We start from the raw sequence: 21,124 nt of genomic DNA, 5'->3' as shown, positions 1-21,124 counted from the left end.
AACTCATTCGTGAAAGAGCTTAACAGACAGCAAGAACTTCTGAACCCCCTCCACCCCCCCTGTACTGTGCATTACTGTCAAAGCACTGTCTCGAGACTTGATGACCCTCTGAGATTATCTCTGGAGTGATAGTTTGATGCCTTCACTAACAGTTTTAAAGCTTCACAGGTGACTTCTTTAGAAGACATACTGGAGAAGGTTTCATTATCCTCAGAGGTGCAGGCAAGGAGAAGTCTACCCTGCTACTGAGCTTCCCCGTGGTGAGTCCATGCTCTGCAGTCACATCCATCTAAGCCAGCTGCAGTCCGGCTACCCTGTTCAGGGGCTGCCAGAACCACTGAACAATTTTTCATGTGAGTTGAAGCATCTGTTATTACAGCGTAAACAAAGTAACTGTTCTTTCCTTTAAAAAAAATGCTCATTTGTTAAAATCTGAGGTGCATGTACAGTTTACGAGGCCATATAGCAAATCTGAGGGCATATGAAAACCCACGCAAGGCAGTGAGGTTAGTTGGCCCCAGTCAGAAACACTAGGGCTTGGCAGGCCTGGTCTCTAGTCACTGCGGAGGGATCTCAGTCCCAGAGCTGAGTCACTGTCTGAAATCGAGCTCGTTTCTGCTCCTTTTGCCTTTTCCTAACTTGCCAGGAGAGTGATATGTGCATCTGTGTGATCTGCTGGCAGGACCCTGCTGTATTATGCTGCCCTGCTCCATGGATGTCATGATAACGGTACCAGGGGGTGGTGTTTCACAGTGAGATAACTGTTTGACATGGGCTCCCGTGCTCCTAAATGACCACAAGTCACTTTTGTTACGGGTAATATTCACTCTGCTGACCAGATGCCAAGCTGGGCATTTCTATACTGTTTTTGCCCTCCAGGACGACTGCAGCAGTGGAGCAGTTGCTCTGCAGAGTCAGGCTGAGCACTTACCCCATGTGCCCCCCATGTGCACTCTCCATTCCAGATGGGATGGCGCAGAGCGCAGCCACAGCACCTGGGTTTCTGTGGGGACAGTGTCACTACCCTTTGCGCTGCAGTGAGGGAGAAAAGCACCAGGGCTCACACCAAAACCTGTTCAAGCTGGGAGTGGGTGGATGAGTCCCCAGCTGAGCTCCCCAGACAAAGCCTGATTACATAGCTTTTGTGCAGAGAAGGGGTGCATTTCATCCAGAAACAGTAGCAACCAAAAAGTCATCTCACTAAGTAGCAAGATCATCTACCACTTGGGAGTAGCTAGACCTGTTTACAAAATGTGTTCACACTTCAGCAAGAAAGAGGCTGCATATTTCTGATTGTGGAGCAGAAGGCAGTCCTATAATAATGCCTCATCTTTATCCAATCATTCCAAATTATTCACATGAAAGATCCTGTTTTCTCTCTTGGACTTTAATGAAGCTCCTGTTGAACCAATTATTTACTAGCTATTCATGTATTGTCAAAAAGGAAATCACAGAAGCTTTGTCATTAGAAATAAGATTTGATTGGGAAGACACATGGCTTTGGGGTGGGTTTTCTTCCCCTTTTTTGCTCTAAAGCCATAGCTTTTAGCTGGCAATTTCCACTGCTATAAGCTGATGAAAAGTGATAAAACGCATCAGACTGCAGTACTCAAATGAGAAAACACTCCAGATTAGTAGGAATATAATTATGTTTTTCATGACATTGATTTTTTATTTTCTAACTGATAAAAGTAAACAACTGAGTGGGGGGGGAGTGCCGAAAAACAACATTTAGACTTTAGTGAGATAATTAACTCAGCAATTAAACATATTTTGTATTCAGCATTTGTCCTCCATAGCACACAGCATATGTGACGTTTGTCCTTTATTCAAATTCTTGCTTCTTGCAATCTTTTTTGTCAGCAGGAGTGGCAGCCGGCGAGAGTCCTGTATGAAGGCCCACTTCTATGGTGCTTTGCTTTTAAAAGATGAATATTCACAGCTACAGTTTGGAAGGGAAGAGGCGGCCAAAAAGAATCATTAAGCTGAGCTAAATGAGCAGAATTGAGAGGCGAGAGATCTGTGCAACAGGCATTTGTGTCTGTTTCCTTTTTGTCAGTAGAGTTGGGGGGGGTAGAAACCCAAGCCCTGGGTGATCCTTGCTGCTCTGTATGCCACACAACTTTATCCAGCTGCAAGGCCAAATGCCCTGTGCTCCAATCGCATTCAATATCACAGTGTCAGGATGGACTAGTACGTGGGTAGGTTATATCTGAGGAAAATTAAAGACCAAGAATTAAAGACAATTAATGAATAGAGGCTAGTCCTTTGGTAGGCTGCCTGCTGGCTCAATACAGAGTCGATGTCTCACTACAGCATGAGACATGGCAAGAGGTATAGGCACAAGATCCTCAACCAGTTGATCATTACAAGTCCCACTGGCCTTTTTAGCAAGGAGTAGTTCTCTAATGCCAGCATCAGTTCAGCAAGAGTGAATGAGTTTTCAGGGAAGCTGGTGTCTTAGAAGGTAGGAACTGGGACATGGGAAAGACATCCACCCCATCACAGAAAAACGAGGTCACTAAGAAAAAGTTACAGGGCTGGGTTAAATAAAACATACTGCTTGTGACTTTACAGACATGATCAAGAGGGACAGGCTAACACTGTCAGGCGCAGGGGCACAGATATGTCACGCAGAGGATGTTCAGGATGGTACAGTATTAAAGGCAACAGCAAACCACAAAGCTGTAACTGATATGGTGCAAATTAATACCCAAACACACTACTGTTTATCTTTTTTCTTTGAGACAACAAGATGTGAGGCTTCTTTTCAGGGCAGAGCTCTGAGCCTCAGGGAAACTCAAATATCTTCCTACTCTGTGAGACTCTGTCTATACTCCAATTTAAGCAGCTGCTGCTGGGGGGTGGAAGGGCTAACTTCTCAGCTGGCATAAATTTCTATAGTAAGTGTATTATGACAAGTCATACCAAATCTGTGTCTCCCATTCCCAATCCTGAATTTACCAGGTTACCTGCTAAAATCTTCTTTCTTGCAAGTAAACTTGCTTTGTCCCAAAACACTGTGGTGCATAATAAACATCAAGCATCAAGAGGCTATTTTACTACACATTTTCAGTGATGAAATGCATCATGTGTATATTCATGATACATACAAATCACTATGTGACTGGAGCACAACCTTTCCTAAATCCAGGGTGTTCACCCTGTGAAATCTGTGGTCATTTACAGAATACAAAAGTTGTGCTGATAAATGCTTTGCACTATCAGACATAAAATGTGCTTGTTTTTGGACTGACCTTGGGGGATGAATAGAAATCTACTTTGTCCTTACCCTGCAAGACAGCCACAGCAGCTGGCTATGCTTTAGGACAGACCGGGCTAAAATAGGTTTATGCAAAACTCCCAGAAATTCTGCAAGTTATCTGAGTTATTTTGTGAGTTCCATTAATAGTTCTGCCAATAGGTGATATTCCTGAAACTATCCCAAACTTGGATCAGTAATTTCACCTATAATTCGATGATCCAGAGAGATGACAACAATCTAATTTTGGGGAAAACCTATTGTGATTGGTAACTCTCCCCAGCCCTTAAAAAACCCCAAACCGACTCTTTTTGTGAAGACAACTGGGGACAGAAGGCGTATTTGTGGGGAAATACTGCAGGAGGGAGAGAAGTCCAATGGAAACAAATGGTTGTGTAGTTTAAAGGAAGCACTGCCCAAACAGCAGATGAGCAATATGGGTGGTTTAGTGGAATATCTACTGCAGGTATTAATATGAAGATGAGAAACTGAAGGAGTCATCATCAGCTTGCAATCCAAGTCACTTTAAGAAATTGAGATCTCAGTAATTTAAACCTTACCCACGAGCCACTTGGCTGACGATTACAGCTTTTGCACCTTTATTTGTCTATTTGTTATTTCTTTTCTCTCCCATTTCTGTGAAAGCTGGGTACCAGCAAAGGTGACAGGCCAGGAAAGAGCCCTTGCCAGTCTCTGCCCCAGCTCTGGGTGGCTGACTCAGCCGCCTGCCCCTTCCGAGCTTCTCTCTAGAGCCAACAGAGGCTCCTACAGAGCATTTCAGGAGTCACCACCCAGCTCCTCACTCGGGCGCGTCCCTGGGAGGAGCCCTGTCTCCAGTGGCTGCAGAGGGAGCCCAGGGAGCATTGGCCTTGGGACCAGTCACCTTTGGTACTCACAGCTGCGGGATGAGAACAGACAGCAAATCTATAGGGGAAGAGGGAGACTGACTGTCCCCGAGGCCCCAGAAAGCAGGTACACCCTGTACACAATACAACAATTTTTAACTACAGTGAAGTGATGTGTTACTACTAGCATTACTGAGAACAAAAATAGGTAGAATGAGGGAGGATTTTCAAGCTGATTCTGTTTCTTCAAATACTCTCTCATCTGCTAGTATTATTCCACAGTCGTACTTCTTTTGGGGCAATATTTTACACTTCTGTTAATATTCCTGTGGCACCATAGACAGCAAGGCCATCCAAGCACAGAATTTGTCTCACACTCAGTTTAGGAGCCCTTCCATTTTTTCAGTGCATTTATGTTGCACCACTGCATTGGGATACTTGAGCCAGAATGATGATAATGCTTTTTTTTCTTCATTCTAGCCTTTGCTCAAACTCCTTTACAAACATCACTAGGGAGTAACAGAGCCTTGGAAGGCAGAGAGCCCAGCCAGAGCTTGCCGGTGAGTGCATGGCAAAGCTAGGACTAAGAGACAGATGTACTCGATCCTTCTCTCATTTGAGAAGCAGCTCAGGTCGACATCACTCTGAACTTTGGAGATGATCTGCCTGCTAAGCTATAGCACATTTATGATTTGCGTGTTTCTAGCCTGACTTGGCTTCATTTTTTAACTTTTCATTTTCTTTTTAGGGAACCAGACTGTTCAATGCGTTTGGCAGCTGACGGCTATTAACTGTCACACTCCAATAACCAAGGGATAGTTAGAACAGCATTAAATATTTGCACTGTGCAGCAAGGCTATACTTCATCTCAGTACACAGGAATCCCATGCTCTTTTCACACTGGAAGGAGACCCACCTTATTGCTATTCAAATCTATCTGTCTGTCTCTCTTCCCATACTGTCATTACGCATGCAGGGCCTGTCAGTGCCATTGACACAAACAAAAGCTTCCCCTTTATGCCAACACCAGTGACACCTGAAAAAAAACAAGACACAAAAGACTTACTGCATTTTTAAATTATGTTTATGCTTATTGCATGTCTTTATAAGAGTATCTCTTTCACATGCAAGGGTGCTCTCCCTCTCACACAGGAGCAGGGTATAGACAATTCTGTTTGAAAAGTGGGTTTGGTAACTGAGGTTTGTCCATTTTGTATGTCCCTGGTTAAATTGTGAGACTTTGTTCTGAGTGCAATTTTTACCCCAACATCTTAACTGCCATTTTAAAATCTAATCTTTTAGGAAATATCCTACATAGGCACTCCTTGTGGTCTGCTTTTAAAAAGCAAAGTTTATTTTGGCCTCTGCAGGAAGCATTTAAAGCACATAATGAATAATGTTTGACATTATTCACAGAGTCAGTTAGCAGTCATTTTAGATTAACAACACTGCTCAGAAAAAACCTTGCAGGGGATTAGACCAAGGGAAAGATGCTTAGGCACTAACCTCTGAGCCAGTTGGCTGCTGAACTATTCACAATAGACATAACTATCTCAGAAGGTCTTAAGTGTGAGAATTATCTCCAGGAAGAGAACAATGAGTTAGTGAGATATAAAACAATAGGCTCACGCTCTAATACAAGCAGTTAGCACCGCACATGTTCACTTTCCATTTAATCTGCAAGACTTTCAGACAGTAGCAGTTGGTGCCCAAATTAAGATGTCCTCTTTCCCTTTGATCTTATGTAAAAACTAATGAATTGTATAATCTCCAACACCTCTGAAATCCTGCTGGTTAAAAGAAACTATCCCTACCTTTCCCATGCCTGTCTCAATTCACTAAATGGGAGCTATATTTAACAACAGGCCAATCACATGATCACTGAAAAGGAACAGCACAAGGATCTGTAATCCTAATGCTCTGGAGCTGCGATTGCTATAAATCCTTTGCAGAATGATTTCCTTTAAATCCCAAACATATCATCACACTTTTAATTAACATTTCCTTATGAAAACTGTGGATAAGACCCTTTAAATTAAAGATTGTTCCCATACTTGTCATCTTAAAACAGTGTGCATTTCTATTGTCATTTTCATGTAGCATATTTTACAGTAAAGCTTCTTTTTCTTCCCTTTCCCCCCTTTTCCTTACTTCTCTTAACCCCCAAACAAGTAGTAATGACTAGCACTATTGTTTACTAGCACTATTTTTTTAAGGGTAAACAAATAGTTTGAAATTATTTCGTGTGCAAAAGGAGAAATTAAAATAATTAAAAGGTCAGCAATGAGTACAGGTGGAGATGTGGCTGATACTGCCCTACTTAAATTCTTACGACCTTAATCTCTTGAATTTACTGTCTTCTTGAGCTTAACATCTTCTTTACAGAGAGAAAGAGGTTTAGAGAAAAAAGTGATCTGCCCAAAATCGCAAAGTGAATCACTTGCAGAAATGGAAAAATAACCTTTATTTTCTGATTCCCAGTCCTTATTCTTCTCAGCTCTTTAGTATCTGGTTTTCTGAATAACTGCCTATTCCTTGCCTGGATTCAACTGGATAGATTTCTAATATTTGTTTTTCTGAAAGTACCCCAGCTAAGAACTTTGTGTTTGAATGATGGCTCAAGCTCAGTGACAGACTCGCCTCAGTTATCCAGTCTGGGATTTGAGACAATGGAACGTGTAACCAGCAGACAATTCTTTCCATAACGTGTTTTTCAGGAGGCCCAGTTTTCTAGCATGCTTCTGTGTGGAAGAGGTTGGTAGAGGACAAATAGAGATAAAGAATATTTGTGAGAGAGAAGATTAAGGATGGCACCGTTATCCATTATACAGACAAAAACCCCTTCATCAGTGAGAAGCAGAAAAGAACTACAGATACTGAAAAGAATTCTGAATGAAATCATCAAGCAATCTGACAGTACAGTTTGAAGTTACTTAGCATGATTTGGCAATACATTTCTGAGTATCCATATATCATCCAAGAATATCCATTGACAGATATTGGAGAAATAATGAATGGCTAAATAGAGCAGGTCAGACTCTGATGCCCTTCCATGAATTGGGTAGTAGTTTATTCCTCAGCTGCTCCCACTGGCTTCAAATTATGCTCTGTCGCTGACACTCAGAGCCAAACGTCAGGAGCCCAAGCTCACCAAGCACGTCAGTGGAAAAGCTCAGAACAGAACCTCTGACTTGACTCTCTTGCATCCTGAATTGGAAACAAGAAATGGCCTTTTTTAAGGCTTAAAAAAAAAGAAAAGCCTTTAAAACCTTTTTTCTTTTTTTTAAAAAAAGCCTGTCTTGTGGACTCTAACATATCTCCCTTCCCTTATAGTAGTTATATTGTATTTTAGTTCCACTGGTAAAGAACAATTATGTATTTAAATTCTATTTTAAATGAGCCATAGTTATCTGGCTAAAACATGGATGAAGTTGTTACAAAAGGAATGGAATGTGTCACTGATGCAGAGCAAAGGGAACAGCAGATTTACTCACTAGATCACATGTATTTTCTTAACTGACAGCCAAATACATGCAGTAAGCATAGAGTGATATATGTGACCATACGTTAATAGCATGGACTGCAAGATATCCTTCCTCCGCCTGTCAGATTTTCTTGATTAAAATATATCATGCCTATACATCAAGTTAAAGAATTAAAAATTAACTATGAGATGTAAAAAATTACATTCTTCTGACCAACCTATAAAGTCTGAAGACCATGCATTCTCTAGTCTCTTTCAATTTTGTTTGCTCTTCCATTTTACTCCAGTGTATCCATTACCCTCCCTRTCTCCTATGCTAGAAAGTGGTTATATCTCCATCTCGAGAACATGAGAAATGTAAAGCCCAACGCTCTTTGAGAGTAGTACATGGGGAGAAACCAGACAAGCACAAAAGCTTTATCTGCACACCGCTGTTCATGAGTAAGTCCATAGATAGACAAGGCCTGTACATGCAAGCAACCTTCTGTAGCTCTAAACTGTGAGGTCAAAAAGTCTAACATAATTGTACATGGCTTTACTGGCCAAAACATACAGTGTGTGCATATTTCTCTGGCACCAGTTAAGCCTGAGTGCTTTAGGAACAGATTGTGCTTACGATGCAGTGATCTTCACTTGAGATGGCGGAGCTCCACAGCCCCAAGAGGATTCTCAGAAGCAGCTGGTGTGAAGCTCCTTAATGTTCATGCAGGGATCCCACCATGTGGCCTTTAAGAAGACAGAGCCTGTTCTCCTACTTTTCAAACCAGATACTGGCCCAAGCGAAGAAAGGAATCAGGATCCTAGCCTTGACTGCTCCCCATGCTCTTTGCAATGAGTTGTATGCCAGGAGCACAGGAGCAAGGAACAATCTCTGTGTGTCCCTTGTTCCATGCTCTGCAGTAAAATGCAAAACCTACAATGACTTAGCATTCTCTGATGAACCTAGCCATTAATTTTTCATCTCTGCTGTGTACAAGCACCACACTGATGAGTAAAAGAATCACCCCCTTCCTTACCATTGAGCTCACTCCTAAACATCCACCTGGACACTGAAAGTCGCAGATAAAATGTTGAGAGCTATACTGTGGGTTAAGCATTCCCTTCCTGCTCCTGTTTCAGTAAGATACTTGGAAGAAAGCTGGATACATATCAATAAAAAGCCAGGAGCTACTGTATGACAATTTTTTATTTATCAGTATCAAATTACATAGCAAAGTAATGAATGCAGTGTCAGATCACCTCTTTGAATACTGAAAATACAAACAAAATCCACCATATTGCTTAATTATCCAAAGTAAATTAAAAGTTTAAAAATGTGCGTTTCAGAGATTCCGTTTGGCATATCCTGTCAATATATCCTGCATAAATATTTCTGTACCTCATTTTCACTATGTGTACCTTAATTAAATACAGCCTCTAAAAAGCTTACATTGAGGAGATAGGATCTATCCATATGTCTATTTTCATCATCAACTCATGCCTCTGCCCTGAAATCACTGAAAGTACCTATCTTCTAGCTCTCCTGACAGATGAATGTGAATTTACAGTACAGCAGCCAGAACCTGCTCTCACATAGTGCCAGACCAAAGCTGGATTCCACATCAGTGGCAGAACACTTAATACATGTCATCAGCTTTGGATCATGTCCTGAAATTACTGACAAAATAGCTATTCACTTTCATGGGAGCTGGGCTGGATCTGATAGCCAGATTGTGTATACTAAAACATGTAAGGAAATTCTTGGGATATTCACACCACTCTTAACACTAGTGTGACTCCACTGACTTACAAAGAACTATTCCTGGATTACAACATTATGAGACAAAAAAGTCAGGTCTGTTGATTTCATGTGAGTACGTTGAGTAGGATTTGGCTGTAGCTGGACACAAACTACAGATTTCAATAGAAGTATTTTAATGGGGTTAATCAGCAGTGTAATTTACAAGGGACTTCCTTATAAATGGTGTAAATAGAACAATTCTTCCAGGCTGATGAGAGAAAAAGCTTCATTTAGCACTGTTTCCCAAAGTTAAGACTTGTGAGACATTACAGTGGTATGAAAAGGAAAATACCATAGAAATATATATTTTGTTTAGGATAAAATGAACAGAAGTACAGAAGCGTTGATGCAGGTAATTGGAAGGGTGAGGAAGGGGAAGGAGGAAAAATTTAGGCAGCGGTCCCATGGCGACATGGGATTTTCTCTTGATCCCTCCGATTCACCAGTATCAGTGGAAGTCGGGCTTCTCTGGGAAAGTGCAACCTGAACGCTTGATAATTACGCTGGCTGCATAATGTCCAGCTCGGATGCACTCGGTCACTGGCCGGTCGTAGACGAGCTGTGAGAGAAAGCCTATGGAACAAAGCAGTAGAGAGACAAGGAGGAAAATGGTTAATTAGGTTTTTGAGTGTACCAAAGTTTGTCATATGGCAAAACATTGAAATACTGGCCTAACTGCATGTACAGGAGTACCCGACTGTAGTTTAAATTTAGTGCTGCGCTTAAGCAACCTGCTGAGTTAGGGTGCTGCTGCTGTTATTTTTACCTGAAGTCTCCACTTGGTAGCTTCAAGTAAATTAAAGATTATCAGGACTGATCTTCATTAGTGACCTCAATCTAAATGATTTTACCAGAGTTATTCCTCTCTTCTTTTCCTCAAATACCCTTTTAAAAACAAAGAAACAGCTTTCTGTGTTGAAGAGAGTTCCTTCTGTTCATACTGGCCAAAGTGACAGCACCACACAACTGTCACTGCAAGCTTTTCTCAAAAAAAGCGAAAGACACATAACCAATAAATGTTATCTTTATTCACAGTTACAGGTGTTCACAACAAAAATCAAATGAGAAACTCATCTGATCAAGAAAGTTGTCCCTGATCACTGGAGTTTTAACCTAAGACTTCAGAAATAGTGGACACCTCTTACCATGTCCAGATATCTAAGTAAACAGCAAACTGTCTGAAGAGCTAAGCACCTCTCAGAATCAGGGAACTTGGATAATTGCTTTAGTTACCAAAACCCTTAGCATGCATGGCTTACAAAACCAGAAATCACTGGGAGCTGAGGGTCTTGAAAATCAGGCTGCTTCTTTAGATAAATATATGCAGATAGAGCCTCAAAAAGGAGATTATTCATACGTACCTGGAAAAGTTAAGTACAAGTAGGACCTGAAATTTTATGGATTGAGTCCCTCATTTCTGAAACGTTTTATCTTGGCTGAAACTATTGTGATCGACAGCGTGACAGAATTTATGGCAGAGGTGAAATACATCTTTTAAATTTTGAAGAGGTTTTCAAGAGGTGAAAAGTAAACTCAACTTCTTATAATTTAAAAATCCATTCTGTCATTTTAGAGGTAATATCTTATTCACTTTCATCCTCAGTTTTAATGTGTTTAAGAAGCATCTCACCTCCTCATTCAATCACAGAAGGAAAGCCAAGGCTTGCCCAGGTAAGTCAGAAATCTAGCTAGCTGAAACATGCTTTTTTAAAGCTTTCATCCACCATTTCAAGTTCCTGTGCTGTGCTCTGACAGCCCTTGGTGTTCACAGTACAAATCTAGTCTTGAAACTATGTCTCTCCTAGGTACTATGTAGCTCATAGGACCAATTTCTGACATATTACAAATTTTGATTCAAAAATAATGGTCCATTTTGCTATAGCTTTCTTTTGATAGAGACCAATACATTTTCTCTGTTCAGCTTGGTTACTATTGGAATAAACACGCCACATTTCCTTGTGACGCTTTCATTTAACCTGTGTTTCTTTTCTAAATATTTGCTTCTGTGWGAAATATTAGAGCATGTTTATAAAACAGGACAAAAAGTTTTTTCTTATGCAATAATATTTGTTGCTTGAAAATTAAAAATCATATAACACATGAAAAATAATGTTACAGATTAACCAAGCATAATACTGTTGAGCAAAAGAGCCTGTTTTCATGAATTACCAATCTCTTTCTTGGCTTCTCAGTCATGACCAATAGTGAAAAGAAGCCTAGTTGATCTATAGAGTCTTCTCTAAACTGCACTGAATGGGTGAGGAGTTTGGGGCTAAAGTCAAAACTACTAAATCTATAAATCAAATACTTTACATTGGAATAGGGAGGCAATAGAAAATAGATGTTCTGGTTGACAACCAGGAAAATTTGTGGATGTTTCTGACATCAGTACTATTCTAGAGAAACCTGAACCATATATTAGCTGGAATTTCACAGATATTGACTGACATTAACTGGGAAAAAATGACTACTTAACCAACAAATCTTAAACCCATAAACATAARTGGAGAAGACAGGAGTTTTCGGTATACAAAGATGAAAATGTGAACAGAAAGCAATTGTGCTGTGAATGCTATCATTGATGGCAGTCAGGGGATGACAGACAACCCAACTGGGGCAGGATGGTCCAGCTGTAATAGCTGGGTAACAGCTGAGAAATTCAAACAGCATGCCTGGCAGAAATCGGACCATTTCTGAATAACGAGATGAAAATGGTCTGCTCTCCATTAAATTAACATGCATTCTTAGAAGAAACTTTCTTGGATACACAGAGAATGTCAATCATTAAATTTCAGCTGCCTGGGAGACAAGAGCTTGCCAGTGTGCTTCTGGGTGGTTAAAACTTGAGAGCAAGTTGTAACCGTATGTAAAATGAGGCTGTTAAGACAGTCCATTTCTGACTCAGTAAGTACAGAAGACGCACTGGGCAGGCCTCCAAAGGCAAACACAAGGCTAAATTTTGCGCAAAGCATGAATTCAGAGAGGGGTTTATACAAGAATGAAAAATTGTCCTCTATGTTTATGACCAAGGCATCAAAAATATATGAAAATGAGGAAATCAAAGGAGTAAAGGACCATATGACATGAAGTATTTTTTAATACAATCTAGACTAAGACTGTCACCACCTCTCAAGCTCAAAGTATTTTCAAGCTAGTATGTATCTTTTGTCTTCAGTGAAGCTACTTCTTATTTATTCTGATCTAAGTGAAAGCAGAATCAGGTAAAGAAACATCCTGTTCTAATTGGGGATAGAATGAGAGATCTCTGGGATTTCAGAGTGGTGGAGAAACGACATTAAGTGCAGCTGTCATGTATAAGATATGTAGAATCTGCAGTGGGGAGTTTGCCCTCAAACCATTCTCTTGTCTGTTGAGTTTCTCTTAAAAGCTATGTATTTCATAGATGAAATAGAAATAGCAGTATCTGACACAATATCGCACTGAATGACAATACAAACACACATATCACAAACACAGAGCTACATCACATACTAAGACTAGGCAGTTGGCAAAGCAGACCCCGAGGGAACACCAGAAAGCACTGTTGTTTGAGCAGAGAAACAAAGAGCTCTATCAGGTTGGCTGCTTTAGCTGCAGAATGTTCTTTTTAGTTAATGCAATAAAAAGCAACATGGTCAGAATATAATTCAGTGTTTGCCTCCTCCAGGTACTGTAATGCAAACCCCATGAGTCATACTCTCAAGGCATGAACTCAGATCTTCTCCTTCCAGTTGAAGAAGTTGCTGCCCCATCTGCTTTTCACTATCCTTCTTTTCTGCTTGTGTAAGCTGATGCTCTGTCAAAATGAGCCAGATTAGTTTAAACAGTAAGCTGTTTAATAGTAGATCTTAGCTAACCCAGCTGATTTAAACTGAAGAGGGTTTGTGAGTACTCAAAGAAACAGCTCTACCAGCAAGCAGGGCGGTGGAAGGAAGAGTGATAAGCAGCTGAAAGCAGGAATCTCTTTAAGGTGCCATGACTGGAAATGCAAGAGGATAAGTGAACATAGCTTCAGCCTTACTCCACACCCCTTGTTCAAGCTTATGGACCGAAAGGGCAGGGCTGAACTGTGATGTTGTACCATGGGTCTGGGCTCACAGAACTAGATCATCCCAGCACACGCTAGAATAGCGCAGCAACTATTTTAACTTATGCCAGGACCTGAACTGGTTCCCAGCTGTCATTGGAATGGAGCACAAGAAGTAGGATATTTTGGCTATACAAGACAACCTCACTTCAAATATTTTACCAAAACAACTTCAGGCAATTTTTTTTACCATCTTCTATTTGCATTTATTCTTTCCCTAGCATTTCTATGCTGCTGAAGCTGTGCAGGGTATTACATGGATTACATACCACCCTCTTCACACTAGAAAACAAAGGCAGGAATCAAACTCAAGACATTCCCTATAGTCTGCCTCCTGCGCTGACATCCAAAGTGTTTATGGTGTGTGGAGTAAGCGAAATGGCTGTTACAGGATGTCTACTATGCCACCTTGCTTTAATTAGCCACATGGGTAAGCTTTCAGAGGAAACTGGGATGCCTTTTTTTCCTCCACAGGCAGGGACAGCCAAGTAACCAACTTGCACCTATTCATGATAAGAACTTATTTGGAACTGTGTCCAATTCATCCCACACATTCAGCAGTTTCCTAGAAAGAAAAGACAACTTGGCTTGAAAAGCTGCTTTATACCTTAGAGTGGTACAACACACAAAGAAAATGTATTCACATTCCCAGATGATAGAAGTGATTATGAGACACCAACAGTTATTTTTGGCCCATAATTATTTCTTGCAGAGAACTGCAGGCTCTCTCAACTGCTCAAGAGAGAGAAGTGACTCTGAAATCACTTTTCTCAGAAAAGAGTGCCTGAAATAATTGAGAGTTAATCTTTATTATCTCCAGTTTCCATACTATACATGCTCAAAGACAATGTTTATAACCACTAGCTCTGCAAACAAAACAGAGGACAGAAAAGTCAAGTTGTTTTCTTCCTTTTTGTGCTCACCACCAAATGAAAAGTTCTGTAAGCCAAGTGCTAGAAGTGGTGCTTGAGCCTCAGAATCCAGACCCAAATCAAGGTCCTCACTGAAACCAGCTCAAATCTCCTTGGGGATGTCAATACAACTCTGAAAAGACACAAGAAGACAGTCCACTGACCAACACAAAAGGTGTTGTCTTTACTTAGTTACTTCTAAGAGCTGAGTAGCACTTTAAAATCATTAAAGCAGAACTGACTTCATTTTCTTATGGCCAACAAAATAGACATTGCAGAGGCAATACTCACAGAACTCAGTGATTTCTTTTAAAAGTTCTTTTTCCAGATTATCAGTGACAATTCTGAATGAGTGCCTAGCGCTAGTGCAATTGGATAGGAATGTAGGAGTCCAAGAGCTGAGATTTTAAAACAGTTCTGGTCTGCTTCAGTAATGGTTTAACAACACTCAAAAACAGCTCATATTGAAGCCAAATGTTTCATTTCAAATTGTACACTTGACAATTAATTTTAATGACTGTTAATTACTAATGCTGGCTGGAAATCCGTTTATAGCCTCCGACACCCAGCTCCCCCACTACTAGTCTTTCTGCAGTCTCTCTCACACTTCCAACCTTTATAAAATGCCCAAGGAAAAATTAATATTTTTTTCTTTACACAAGAGAGATGAAAGCAGGAAAACGGCAATTATATGCATTAATTATAAACAATTGCAAGCTGACCTCAAGTCAGAGCATGGTAGCCCCTCAAAACATTTTTGCTATGTGATGTTCACAGACAACTCTCCTCTTCCAGGTGAACCCAGAAGCACCTAATGTAATCCATGCTAGCCAGGACACCCATCCAGCAAAACTGTCTCAGCCACAGAAAGGATCATGAGCAGCTGAGCTGTTTCCTCTATTTTTGTATTCAAAGTTTTTTACAGCTTAATTTCTAAAATGGTGTTATTCCACCATGGAGGACAGTTACAAGCACCTTTTTACACTCTTGTTCGTATGCAGCATTTMTCACAGTTGCTTGAATATTCATCTATTTTTATATGATCCCACTAGCTTCCCAGGCCAGCAGTGTGGGAAGATGCAATTTTCAAGAAACATTATTCTAGTAATTTAAAATCTTGTAGCTGATATGACTGAGGTTTTGCTGAAGTCTTTCAGTACTATTGGAGTAGGTTAATGCTGTGGTAGCACGAGTCTGGTCAGCTGTAATCAGGTGGCTAGCAAAGCTGGTGCCAAGAGCCAACCAGCCAATGTAGATTTTGTAAAAGATGCTGGTATCAGACGATTCTGCAACATAGCCACTGAATGACTGTATGTCAACATGCTGCGGTTTCTTCTTTTTTAATTTTGTGGCAGATGGCGGATATTACAGCCAAGAACTGTGGTAAGCCAGAGGCCCTGCCCATTGCTATCAAACTGAAGGTTGGCTATTCTAAATGGAAACGTTTGATTAAGGGTGGGATTTGGCTTCTGTTTTCATGTAGTTTGGCATTGTGGTCTGACACATTACACTTACAGTATTTAAGACAAATTAAATATATGCATCTTCAAATACACTATTTACTTCTTTCAACCTTCACACRCCTCAGCTTTCTCTCTCAAAATACAGTTTCAGAATTATTCCACATATGCACATTTATGTTATTAACTGCAAATGTATATGTATAAACAAGTGCCTTTCCCTCTCTTTTTAAATAAGATGGCTCTGTGCTTCTACAGAACTGTAGTGCCAGGCTAATTACAAGTGAGAGAAAAAAGGTTACCAACCCCTTCAGAAAAACAGTCATTTAAGATGTGTATCTAACAAGTGGCAACCTTGAAATCTCACTCTCACCAAAAAGAACATTAAAAAAGCCTTCCTGACTATACCACTGGAGGAAAGTTTTAATAAAAACTAATTAAACTACAAAAATCCCAAGTGGTTAACTGATTTTAGGGGCTAAATTTCTGGCAATTCTAATTATCCTCTTGTGGCTTCACTTAGTGTTTCACAACCATGACAGATGACAATGAAAAACTGCAGTTAAATTCATCCTCCCTGACACCATGCTAAGCACTAGCTTCTCCCTCTCCAAGTAAAATCAATACCATGTTTGAGTAAACACGTTTACAGCTTTATTAGGATGTCTTGCTTGTTCTGTAACAGCTACTTGAAGCTGTGGTAACAAATCGACTCAACTCAGTTAAACCTAGAGAGCTGGGTAAGAGGCTCATCGATAAGGTTGTTACAAAAATAAACTGCAGGAGATCAGAAAGCTGGAACAAACAGCCTGGTAAATGTCAATATTTTTACTTCCAGAGAATGACAAAACCATGAGATCACAAATAAAAGGTTTGGGAAGTCTATTTTTACTCTGTTTATAAAATGATCACGTGCTAAATGGGGGATGCATTTCACTGTCTATGTACGACCCTCTAACACAAACTTCTTATTTTCTAATCACCAGCATGAAKGCTAAAACAAGCATGTTTTCAAGAGGAGCAGCTAGTATTATTATTGTTGTCTCTATCCTTGTTTTCTTTATATTTATGGACACATTTTGAGTGCATTGAATCTGTTTAGGATCACTCAGATGGGTATATGCTTTCCTCAGTCTGAGTTCATACAGTCATTTATGGACACACACAAATAATACAACTTTGCATTTACTAGATGGCTGTGAATAAGTGAAAGGAGTGTTTTTATATCACTTTAGCAGCCATTTCCTGGGATGGAGAGGAGGTGTTGAATASACAAAGCAAAAAAGAACTCCGACCCTAATGCCATAAAACATTGCATGTGGAAAAAGTTAACAAAAGGCTCCTGTGAAAGTGAAACAATAAAAAAATGAAATAAAACTCTACTACATCCTTGTCATTCCATTAGAAATCAGTTACTCAASGCTGAATACTCTTATTGCATTGCCTCTATGCTTACCACTGTCTGCACCTACTTGGCCAGCTCACTGAAACTGGTAGAATAAGGTGTAATCCTACTTCCCAGGACCTGCCTAGATGCTTGGACCCATTAGAGACTCTCTCTAAAGAAAATGAGCAGTTTTGTTTCATTGGTGTCTTTGTTCAAGTAGAAATAGTGGTTGTAACTCTACAGCAGTTTGGTACTGAAGACTGTGGGATGGATGGGGAAAACTTAGATCACTGTCTGAAGTCTATTGAGAATGATGGCAGTTTTCCCACTGACTTTGATGTGTCAGCCTATGCCTTGACTGAGGGCTCTCCACTCTTTAAGGAGGAATGGCTCAAAGCTGGAGAAGAGGCTTAAGTGCTTTATACAGTGACAGCCTCCACCTTACTCATCCTCAGTGGACTCTATTTATAGTCTGTGTTGCATATCACCTATGTAAAACCTCCCAAGTGCATCTGACTGTCCATGAAAAGAATCATTTCAATTTATAATATGCTCCAAGAAAGATGTGATGGAGGAAATTGGTAACAAAGCTGTAACTTTTGATGGTTTGGTCTAGCTGGAGGCCTGTAGCTAGCTGTGTCCCCCAGGGGTCAATACTGGGTCCAGTATTGTTCAACCTCTTCACCAATGACCTGGATGAAGGGACAGAGTGCCTCCTCAGCAAGTTTGCTGATGATGCAAAACTGGGAGGAGTGGCTGATATACCAGAGGGCTGTGCTGCCATCCACAGGGACCTTGGCAGGCTGGAGAGCTGGGCAGAGAGGAACCTCATGAAGTTCAACAAAGGGAAGTGCAGGGTCCTGCACCTGGGGAGGAATAACCCCAGGCACCAGGACAGGTTGGGGGTTGACCTGCTGGAAAGCAGCTCTGCGGAGAAGGACCTGGGAGTGCTGGTGGACACCAAGTTAAGCATGAGGCAGCAATGTGCCCTTGTGGCCAAGAAGGCCAATGGTCTCCTGGGGTGCATCAGGAAGAGTGTTGCCAGCAGGTCGAGGGAGGTGATTCTCCCCCTCTACTCAGCCCTGGTGAGGCCACATCTGGAGTACTGCGTCCAGTTCTGGGCTCCCCAGTACARGAGRGACRTGGMACTACTGGAGMGAGTCCAGCGAAGGGCTACAAAGATGATTAGGGGACTGGAGCATCTCTCTTATGAGGAAAGGCTGAGAGGGCTGGGCCTGTTCAGCCTGGAGAAGAGAAGACTGAGGGGGGATCTTATCAGTGTATACAAATATCTGAAGGGAGGGTGTCAAGAGGATGGGGCCAGACTCTTTTCAGTGGTGCCCAGTGACAGGACGAGAGGCAACGGGCACAAACTGAAACACAGGCAGTTCCATCTGAACATGAGGAAAAACTTCTTCACTGTGAGGGTGACAGAGCACTGGAACAGGTTATCCAGAGAGGTTGTGGAGTCTCCTTCCTTGGAGATATTCAACCTGGACAAAATCCTTGGAAATGTGCTCTAGGTGACCCTGCTTGAGCAGGGGGGTTGGACTAGATGATCTCCAGAGGTCCCTGGCAACCTCAACCATTCTGTGATTCTGTGGTCATATGTTTCATTTTTATTTCCACTTGATGAACTTTGGGAAATTTCCTTTTGCATCAGAATCAGGTGGCTTTGGGCTTGTCTTGTTTCAACAGCCAAGAACAGGGGAAAAACTTTGATAAAAAAGTAAGTTTTTACAGTCTCCAGACTTACAAGAAATAATCAGGGCACTGCATATGCTAAACCAGAACACAAGTATTTTCACTGGAAGCATCTTCTCCAACTATCTGAAAAAGTGCCTTGCAGGCTGATACTTCTCTTTCTTTTTTTCTTAGAAACTTTTCCTAGAAACTTTCCTAGAAGCATTTCTGGAAAGTTAAAATTCCCTTTAGCCATTCTTAAGCCAGCAGAATGAAATAAAAACTTCTTTTTTTTTTAGTACCTCAGGAAATTTTTTAAGCCTCAGAACAGATCCCTAGTATTTACATTAAATGGTGCAGATAAATCTTCTTACTACACCCACTGGTTGGGTTAAGAGGAAGAGAATTTCACATTGAAATAATGAAGCTCTAAGCATAACAAAATGGAATACTATGTGCTACTCTTTATTTGGTTCTTAACATTGTTTGAAAGCACGATGCTTCTGTCATATATTTAAGGACACTAAATGCAAAAAAGGCTATATGAACATATCTTTATGGCTAAGACTCACAAGCACAAAAGCTAGGAAATTGGAAGCTGTGTTTGCCAGAGCAACCATAATTCAGCAAGGTTTCATTTGCAGGTATACTTCCACACAATCAAGCCAGCAGTATGCAAAGAGAATCAAAAAGCAACAACCAGTGCAGGGGGAATGACTTGGTAGCTAGAGAGCCTATGAATTTCTTGACTTCTGTGGACTGAAATAGCCTACCACAGCATTATATTTATAAAGCTCCTATACAATAGGGTGACATTTAATATCTTTTTCCTCTTTAAGTGTCTGTTACAGTCCTGAATTGATACTACCAGGAAAAAAAAAGCCTAATCGTTTATTGATCGCCAATAACAGTAATGTCCTTCTAAGTACAGTAGATCAGTGTCAGACAAACCTACTAGCATTGCTACTATCAGCTGCTTTCATTTGGGACCTTTTTTTTTTTTTTTTTTAAACCTTTCCATATTCCCATTTCATGTATGAGCCCATTTCAGTGTGGGGGAATTGAACAAGTTACATGAGAAGTTTTCATACTACTATATAATAGAGGAAATGGTGAGCAAGTTATTGTAGTGCTAGCTACTACCACAGTCTTGAGAAATATCTTTATGATTATTGTGAAAATCTGCATAGTACCATACCAAGACACATCAGACATGAAATAGATAATGTATTTCTGTGTGTTTTTACATTTCATTGTGTGTTGTTGTATTTGCTGCAAATATAGCATCAGTTTAATCTGACACATCGTTTCTTAGGGGACTATATCCTGCCCTGACTCCCAGGGGAATTTTCTTGATGATCCAATCTGACTAGTGCCTCTGTCTCTACTCAGAATACATTAAAATAACACAAAAATATTACCAACAGTCTGAGAGCAAGGTAATAATAACTCATTAAAGTCATTTCTAACCTTCCACATGAACATTTTCTTTATCATTACATGATTTTCTAACACTTGCCACATTAACATAAAATGAAATGTTACGAGGATAGGGATAGTAGGCATGACAAAATATTTTAAACAATGATGATTTGCTTTGAGGCATTAAGTCAATTTGTAATTGTCCCATAGCTATTATAGCAAAAATTGGAACTTTATAATTGGTTTTGAAAATCTATTTTTAACACAGTAGGTTTGTTTTTAAAATGTACACAACCTAGTCAACATTTGTTTCTCAAAAAGCCTGACCAGAATGGCATTGAATTTATGGTGAGATAAGTTACATCTTTAAAGACCTCATTTTGCAAAATATTAATCTTCTTGCCATGTACTGAGCTTCCCTTAATACTGCCGCTATCACTGACAGGAAAAGAGACACAGCAACTGGAAGGATCAGGTCCTGCTTCAGTCTAATTAGGAACTTCTGAGGATTTTTAATTCCATGCACTGATCCTTTTATATGGATGTATATTTTTACATTTTATTTTTAAAATGACAGCAAATAAACCAAGAATTTGTCTTGCACTTAATTCAACTATGTATTTTTCTGGTTGCATTTATACTGTATAGGTGAATATCTGAATTAGCATATTTAAGTTGTATTTTGACAAAAAATAAATATGCAATAAAATCATTAAGATGAACACTTAGAACCCAGAAGAAAGGTAACAATTACAAAAAATTAAAATAGATCGGATCACAATTAAATTACACTAAAACACGTG

At 40.2% G+C, this 21,124-nt stretch overlaps 1 protein-coding gene across 6 annotated transcripts in view; it reads right to left on the bottom strand.

Annotated features, from left to right (window-relative positions):
- Nucleotides 1-8,759: 8,759 nt before the first annotated feature.
- Nucleotides 8,760-21,124, bottom strand: part of ADK (adenosine kinase) — a 301,193-nt gene continuing 288,828 nt past the window's right edge. For 5 of the 6 annotated variants that reach the window (XM_026055766.1, XM_026055762.1, XM_026055763.1 and 2 more), the window contains one exon: nt 8,760-9,944. In XM_026055766.1, coding sequence (XP_025911551.1) covers nt 9,820-9,944 — 125 coding nt within the window. In that variant the 3' untranslated portion in view covers nt 8,760-9,819. Of the gene's footprint in view, nt 9,945-14,384; nt 14,503-21,124 lie in introns of those variants that run through there. The other variant, XM_026055767.1, reaches the window with a different exon arrangement.

Source organism: Apteryx rowi, unplaced genomic scaffold, assembly GCF_003343035.1.
Source record: "Apteryx rowi isolate R43461 unplaced genomic scaffold, aptRow1 scaffold_126, whole genome shotgun sequence".
Lineage (NCBI taxonomy): Eukaryota > Metazoa > Chordata > Aves > Apterygiformes > Apterygidae > Apteryx > Apteryx rowi.
This window is presented reverse-complemented; position numbering and strand designations above follow the sequence as displayed.